General features: G+C 45.3%; 1 protein-coding gene across 1 annotated transcript; it reads left to right on the top strand.

Moving 5' to 3' along the window:
- Nucleotides 1-133: 133 nt before the first annotated feature.
- Nucleotides 134-7,128, top strand: PSMD10 (proteasome 26S subunit, non-ATPase 10). The gene is made up of 5 exons (XM_083371956.1): nucleotides 134-277; nucleotides 1,111-1,209; nucleotides 3,151-3,297; nucleotides 4,345-4,511; nucleotides 6,883-7,128. Exons 1-5 carry the CDS (start codon nucleotides 149-151, stop codon nucleotides 7,034-7,036), a joined length of 696 nt encoding a protein of 231 aa, XP_083228082.1. The 5' UTR covers nucleotides 134-148; the 3' UTR covers nucleotides 7,037-7,128.
- The last annotated feature ends 841 nt before the right edge of the window (nucleotides 7,129-7,969 follow it).

Below are 7,969 nucleotides of genomic sequence, written 5' to 3'. Positions count from 1 at the left end.
GCTGGGCCGAAGGGCGGGGAGGCCGCGGCTATTGGTCGGCTCGCCTGGCGATGGCCCCTCCGGATTGGTGGCGCGGGGACGGTCGGCTCCGCCCCCTCCCGGGTCGGGGAGTCTGCGCAGGCGCGCACGAGGATCTTCAGGCTCCGGCATGGAGGGACAAGAGGGCGGTGGGTCCGTCTCCAACGTGGAGCTCTGCAACTTGGCTTACGCGGGGCGGCTGGAGGAGCTCAAGGAGCGGCTGGCCGCCAACCGGAGCCTGGCGACGCGGGCCGATCAGGTTGGCCCGGCAGCCGGGAAGAGAACGTGGCCGGGCTTAGGAGCTTTGACACAAACCGTGGTTTATTGGATCCTGGCTTGTCGCGCAGACCTGTCTAGGCTTGTTTCGCACGGCTTAAAGAGGGCTTCCCAACCACAGAGTTGGCCCAGTGCACTAAGCCGGCATCAGGCATCGTGACTTAACAGTGCATTGTGGCTTGTTCAACAAACCGTGTTTTTGTCAACGTGTAGAAACAATACAGTGGAGACCCTAATGTTAAGGAATCAAGGCCAAAACCTTTATTGTACTACAAATACTTTGATGCAATCGGTAGTGGTATATTCCATATCCAATTTTGGATAAAAATGTTCAAAACTAACAGGTTTTTCAAGTCTGTAGCCAATATTTTTTCTGTTGCATAGACTAATCTTCATAAACGTCTTTCTTAACCATTTTCCCCCCACACCCAATTTTCATTAGAATTTAAAATCAGCATTCTGAACTTAAATGCTTTCCTTGAGGATTTTATGTGCAAAATACAACAATATTTGTACATATTGGCTTGCTTGAGATACTTCTTAAACAGCAGCAACTTTATTATAAAGTGAAAGGGAGAGACCTATAGGGTGACTTCCAGATATGAGGTTCAGCTACCAGATGTCTCAATAAGGACTATGGGGAATTCTGGGAACTGAAGTTCACTTATTTGGAGGGGTTTAAATTTAGGGAAAGCTGCTTTGAAGGATGAAGTGGTCTCTTTATGGGATCATGTATCAGTTGACTTCATATCTGTAAACAAAAAGCACTTGCCTCCATTTTTCCTCTGTGTCCGTAATCTTGTCTTCTCCATTCAGGACAATAGGACAGCTCTACATTGGGCATGTTCAGCTGGTCATTCAGATGTCGTTGACTTTTTGCTAAGCCTGGGAATGCCTGTTAATGACAAGGATGATGTAAGTATCACCTTCGTTTATATTTTCTATTTACAAACTATTGATGGGCTGTGTACTTTTCTGCCGTCTCGTTTCCTGCTGGAACTCTTAGTTGCTGTAACCATCATTGGTAGTTAGCAAGAGTGCACTGCTGTGGTTGGTGGGTTGTAAGTCCTCAACTTACAACCACAAATGGAGCCAAAGTTTTGTGTTGCTAAGCGAGACATTTGTTAAGTGAATACTGCCCCATTGTACGATTTTTCTTGCCACAGTTGTTAAGTGAATCTGCAGTTGTTAAGCTGGTAACACGGTTGTTAAGTGAATCTGACTTTGTCAGAAGGTCACAAAAGGGGGTGACATGAGCTCAGGACACTGCAGCCGTCACAAATATGAGTCAGTTGCTAAGTGTCCAATGATTGCATGCAGATGTTGCAATGGTCGTAAGTGTTAAAAAAGGGCATAAGTCAGTGCCATTGTAACTGAGCAGTCACTAGATGAACTGTTGTAAGTCGAGGACTGCCTGTATTTTTTTTTAATCTGAAGATGCCAGATTCCTATCAGGGTAGCAATCTCCTTTTGGAAGGAAACTTTTTAAGTCCTTTCTGCTTGCCTGGAGTACGCCCTGTAGCTTTTATGTGGCAACGACACCAAACTGAAAACTCTTCCTAATGTAAAATAGAACTTAGATCAGGGGAAGGCAACCTCAGCTCTTCTTCCTACCATGGAAGGTCTGGGGGAAATACCTGGTCATTCTTCACCCATATCTGCCCCTAAAGGTAAAGTTTCCGCTATCCGGTCATATTTAGGAGGCGCTGCTCACCTGTTTCTTAACCAAGGCAGCCAGCATTGTCCGAAGATGCTTCCATGGTCAGAACGCTGTTATCTTCCCACTGAAGTGGTACCTGCTTTATCTACTCGCATTTGCTTGCTTTTGAACTGCTAGGTGGGCAGGAGCTGGAGGAAGGAACGGGAGCCCCCCTCCCCCACAACTCACAGTGACAACAAACCCACCATCTTGTTTACTTTAAAGAATCTTTATTTGAGTAGCATGGCATCGGCACGTACACGGTCGAAGCCAAAATCTGAATTCCCCTCCCCTGAGCACATAGTATCGAAGCACAATTCCCTCCTTTAATTCACGGTCATAAATCACATTCCCCAATTAGTTTGAAGTGTGGGCTTCCCCTCCAGTTCTTCAACCTGCCATGTCTTGTCATCTCTTATTTCAAAACCCCTAAATTCACACAGTGCTGAGCCGTCATGCCCTCTCAGCCCCTAAATAACTCAAATATCCATGGACTACTTGGCTTTGTGTTCTTACATTCCGGGAAGGCAGGGGAGCAAAAGGCACCAGCGAGTACCTGCTCCTATAGCACCGTCCCTGCAGAGATGAAATTGGAAATCTTAGTGGGTTGGAACGCTGAGCTTATCGATCAGAAGGTCGGCAGTTTGGCGGGTCGAATCCCGAGTGCTGCGTAACAGAGTGAGCGCCTGTTACTCGTCCCAGCTTCTGCCAACCTAGCAGTTCGAAAGCACATAAAAATGCACCACTACGGTGGGAAGGTAACAGCGTTCCATGTGCCTTTGGCGTCTAGTCATGCCGGCCACATGACCACGGAGACGTCCTCGGACAAGCGCTGGCTCTTGGGCTTTGAAACAGAGATGAGCACCGGCCCCTAGAGTCGGAAACGACTAGCACGCATGTGCGGGGGAACCTTTACCTTTATAGCAGGGGGTCCCCAACCGCCAGGCCGCAAACCAGCACCGGGCCGCGGCATGCCAGCAACCGGGCCGCATGAACAAGCAAAGCCCCATCCATGGGATGCAGGCAGCACCCAAAACAACACACACTCTAGTCCCCGGAAAAACCTCTTGCCACGAAACCGGTCCCTGGTGCCCAAAAGGTTAGGGACATCTGATCTATTGTCTTTTTTATTTTATTTTATTTTTGTCTTTCTCCAGGCTGGCTGGAGCCCCTTGCATATCGCCGCATCGGCTGGACGGGATGAAATCGTGAAAGCTCTGCTTCAGAAAGGAGCTCAGGTGAACGCCGTCAATCAGAACGGCTGTACCCCACTGCATTACGCCGCGTCGAAGAATAAGCAGGAGGTTAGATTTTGAGGGCTCCTGGGTGCTGCCTCTGAGCTTGGTTGTTTTCTTGCAGACGTTTTCGTTACCAAACTAGGCAACATCCTCAATGCGAGTCTTTATAGTCTTTTCACAAATGAAGTCATATCCTGTTGTAGGATCCAATCTGGGTCGGTCAGCGGGACCAGAGTCTTTTTTGTCTTCCGAGCTTTTTGGACTCATGCTGGGGCCCCATCTTCAGGGAACTTTTCCCTTGGGCTGTTCTAGGTGTGGTATTTATATGGGACCTGTGCAGTGTGGCTTTTTCGACATTGATTGGGCTATTAAGTTGTTGGCTGTTGTTTCCTTGTGCTACCCAGCCCTCACCTCCTAAGTCAGTGATGGAGAACCTTTTAGAGACCGAGTGCCCAAACCGCAACCCAAAACACACTTATTTATTGCAAAGTGCCAGGACCGCATCAGCATTGTGGTGCCCTCTGGGAGGGCAGGGGTGTGACCCACTGGGTGGGCGTGGCCAGGGTGGTCACAGCAGACTGGGTGCATGTGGCCGAGTAAGCGTGGCCATCTCGATGCTAACACCTCTACTCGAGCTTGCTAGCCAGCCATTTTGCCTGCTTTGTGCTGGGTGGAGTTGCTGCTCTGGGCAGTGGCAGTGGCACCCTAAGGGACTTGAACGAGCTGCTAGTGGCGGCGGTGCACATGCCCACAGAGAGTGCCGCCTCTGGCACGCATGCCATAGGTTCACCACCACCTAAGTACTTGATAAGCTGGGGGTAAACCAGCCCTCCTATTGACTGACGAGGGGCCCATTTCCCAGGCTTCCAGCACTTCCCTGCCTGTTTTTGTGCCTGCTCGTCCAGCAATCTTAGTACAGTAGCTGCAAAATTGAATGCATGTCCTTGTTCATCACACCGTGAGTCTACCAGTGAGTTCAGGTCTGACTGCTCACTTGTGTTCTTGATACCTTTTCTTTTTTATCCATTAGATTTTGCTTTGTGGCCTTTGTTGTTTTTCCCCACTTCTCAGAAGCGAATGGTTTGGTCATCCCTTTTCTTCTCTCGGCAATAGATTGCGCTGATGCTGCTGGAGAACAAGGCTAATCCAGATGCAAAGGATCACTTGGCCTCCACACCATTACACAGAGCGGCCTCCAAAGGGAACCTCAAAATGACAGAGATGCTTCTGAAACACAAAGCTTCGGTCAACTTACAGGACTCCGAAGGAAATACGCCTCTGTAAGGATGGGAGGGTTTATTTATTATAAGGCTTGGGCGTTAACTCAGTGCAGTTTAATCCAACCATAAAACAGTCGCTTACGGATACTCCTTGACTTTGTACAGTCACTAACCGAACTGTTCTAAGTTACAAGGGCACTGCAAAAAGTGACTTTTATATACATATATATATAATTATTATTATTATTTTTAACATAATCACCATTAATATTTGGTAAACGGCGTGTTGTCTGGGTTTATATTTACAAACAACAATTAGTTTTTATAGTTCCATGCTCCACATAGTAGCTTTGCTTGATTTTCTCTTCTTGCAATAATGCTCTCTTTTATCAACCTTAAATTAGGACATTTCTTAATAATTTCAGTAGATAACAATTGAACGTAGACATTTTTCTAGTATTTCTACAAGTAACAACCAAGTCAGTATGAAGTTTCTTTTTTAATTAATCATCTTAAACCACCTTGTCAGAAATCCTGTTTTTAAAGTTCTCGTTTAAAGTTGTTTTCCCCACAATGTTAAAAAAAAAACATTTTTACCGCTCAAGATTTTCTTAGAATTAATTAAACTTAAGTAAGCCACTTAAGTGACTGATGACCCTTTTTCACACTTATGACCGTTGTGACATTTCCCACGATCACAGGATCATAATTCGGACATGGGAATAACTTTTCCAACCTTCTGACAAGCAAAGTCAATAGAGAAGCCAGATTCACTTAACAACCGTGTTATTAACAAATGTAGTGATTCACTTATCAACTATAGCAAGAAAAGTTGTAAAATGGGGCAAAACTCACTTAACAACGGTCTTGCTTAACAAAAAGTTTGGGGTCAATTGTCGTAAGTTGAGGACCACCTGTACTGTAAACATGCAGAACTAACCCAGATCCATGGGTCCTTTCCAGAAATCGTGATTAATTTGGTCTGGGTTTGTTCAGACATCTATACAAAATAGATATTTACTCCATTCACCCAGTACTCCAAGCTGTATTTCTCTATTCATGATTTATTTTAGCTAAACAAATAGTTCCCAGCCTGTTTTGGGGAATCCGTAGTGGTCAGCAAAGTCACTTAACAACCATGTGACTAACTTAGCAGCTGCAGCGATGCACTTAATTGTTGTAGCAAGAAAGGTCGTACAATGGAGCAAGATTCACTTTTAACAACTGTCTTGCTTAGCAAGGGAATTTTTTTGTGGTCGTAAGTCGTGGACTACCTGTATTGTGGGAGACAGATCCACACAGACTTTTGATGGCCCAGTCTTAAGTACTTGGGCCAGCAATCTGCTTACACCGCATGAGACAACCTGGCTTAATTAACAGACTTTTAGCCTTGCTTATTAAGAACTTCTTTCTACCTAACTTTCAGATCTATTCTGATACGTAGTCCTTACCTGACAGTGTACGTAACTAAATTTACCCAGACGGAACTGGCTGTAGATTACAACCAAATCCATAATTTGCACTTCCAGTTGTATCACAGGCATGCTGTCTGCTAAAGCTACTTAAATTGCTTCCAGCATCTGACCTGTTAGAATGCCACTAAGCGTCCTTAATGTTAGATTAACCTGATGCCTGAACTGATACTTTTAACCCTTAAATGTGATGCTAAAACGGCAGGTGTGGCTGTAATTCAGGTCTGCCTTTGAGGCAACAAAGTCTAAATATTTAGGGCATTGGAGAATCAAACTGTAACTTTGGGGGAGGAAATGCATTTCTCAGTCATCCAGGCCAAAAGGTGCTTTTTCACAAGGCAACTGGACTTTCTTGGTTTTGTTTTTTTTTTAAAATATTTCATTTCTCATCCAAGACGGTTCTTCAACTCTGACTGGGGGAAAAAGACCTTTGGGACTTTTTTTTACATCATATCAGCACACTGTCTGTTCAAAGTGTTCTGATTCTCCTAAGACGATCAAATCGAGTAGCTTTATTTAATATTTACCCTTTTCTGGTAGTTTACCAATAAAGAACGAAGTCCTCACTTCACGTAGCAAAATTTCTTTTAAAAAATAAGCTTCTCCCTACTTGGGATATTATTCTTCAGCTTTGAATGCAATATCACAGAGTCCCTCTGAGGAATATGAGCAGTTTCTAATATGACCAATAAATAAAATACAAAAAATAATAATAATAATTCATACAGAATCCAAAGTAGCTGTTTTGGCCGAACAATCCAGCAGATATATTCAGGCATATTTTTTTTTTATATGCCATCCAGAGTGACTTGATAGGCAGTGCATAAATTTAATAAATAAATTGGCACGCCTTTAGCTTCTAAAGAACTCTTGCTCCGGCATGATTATAAAAACCCTGGAGAATAAATATGCTGAAACTTGAGTGTGTGAAAGAGAGTAATTCTTGGTTTCCTCGACAGCCACTTAGCCTGCGATGAAGAGAGGGTGGAGGAAGCGAAACTGCTGGTGGCCCACGGTGCAAGTATCTACATTGAGAACAAAGAAGAAAAAACCCCTTTGCAGGTTGCCAAAGGAGGGCTGGGCTCCATCCTCAGGAGGCTGGTTGAGGGGTAGCTGCTGTGGGCAACCGAAATTCCATTCTCGACAAAAAAAACTGTTCATATGAGGCGTTTTTTAAAAAAATAATAATCTCAAAAGTGCTACAACTCGATTTTTTTTATTGCACTGTAGCTACTCTGTACTTTCCCATGTCTTCAGTGCTCGTTCTGCAAAAAAAAACATCTCCTTGTGTTACGAAGCTTATTATTATTTGGATTTTTTATACCGCCCCTCTCCCGAAAGACTCGGGGCGGTGAATTATGACTGTTTTTGCCAACTCTAGTTGTCCTGTTGGAGAGTAGTTTCAAGATAACTCTTTCCGTCTGCTTTCGTATAGCAAAACCCCGTTGGGATCCTGCTCTCTCACCTTGCGAGAAGAGGTAAATAGATGGAAGACTGTTACCTGCGAAGGCGATCCCTTTATGCCAGAGTTCCCCAAACTTTCCGCCTTGGCGGCCCAGTGGGTGAGAGGGGGGAGAGGTTCAGCGGTCCGGTGGGGAAGCGCACACGTGCATGTGGCTCCATTTGCGCGAGCGGCGGGCACATGCGCCTGCCTCTCACGCAGATGGAGCACCCACATCCTCCATGTGCACTACCCACCACTTCTGTGGCTCCGTTCTGAACAGCTCAAGGCCCGGTAATGGACCACAGCCTGGGAGTTGGGGACCCCTGCTTTATTCCTTCAGGTCATTGTCTTTCTGTTAAGTAAAAGTGAAAAGCTGGTGCTGACATGTGGTAGCTCAGAAATTGAGCAAGCCTGGCCAAAATTCAAGGCTGCAGAATCCCTTGCCCTCCAGAAGTGGCTGAACTACAATTCCCAGCAGCCAACTGCCAGCAGTAGAGGATTCTGGGATTGTACCTTAATGGCACTTGGAAGGCCACTGGCTGCAGCTGCCTCCCTGGATTTTTTTTGTTGGGATATCTTTAGAAACTTTTTGCAAGTATCTT

The sequence above is a fragment of the Vipera ursinii genome (assembly GCF_947247035.1).
Source record: "Vipera ursinii genome assembly, chromosome: 12".
Taxonomy (NCBI): Eukaryota; Metazoa; Chordata; class Lepidosauria; order Squamata; family Viperidae; genus Vipera; species Vipera ursinii.
Note: the sequence above shows the minus strand (reverse complement) of the source record. Positions and strands in the feature narration are given on the sequence as shown.

What these genes read in the sequence shown, in the direction of transcription:
- PSMD10 (XM_083371956.1), top strand. Translation starts at nt 149, where the DNA reads ATGGAGGGACAAGAGGGCGGTGGGTCCGTCTCCAACGTGGAGCTCTGC. An exon ending in TGGCGACGCGGGCCGATCAG is followed by an intron (nt 278 to 1,110) that starts GTTGGCCCGGCA and finishes TTCTCCATTCAG; the next exon opens with GACAATAGGACAGCTCTACA. An exon ending in CTGTTAATGACAAGGATGAT is followed by an intron (nt 1,210 to 3,150) that starts GTAAGTATCACC and finishes GTCTTTCTCCAG; the next exon opens with GCTGGCTGGAGCCCCTTGCA.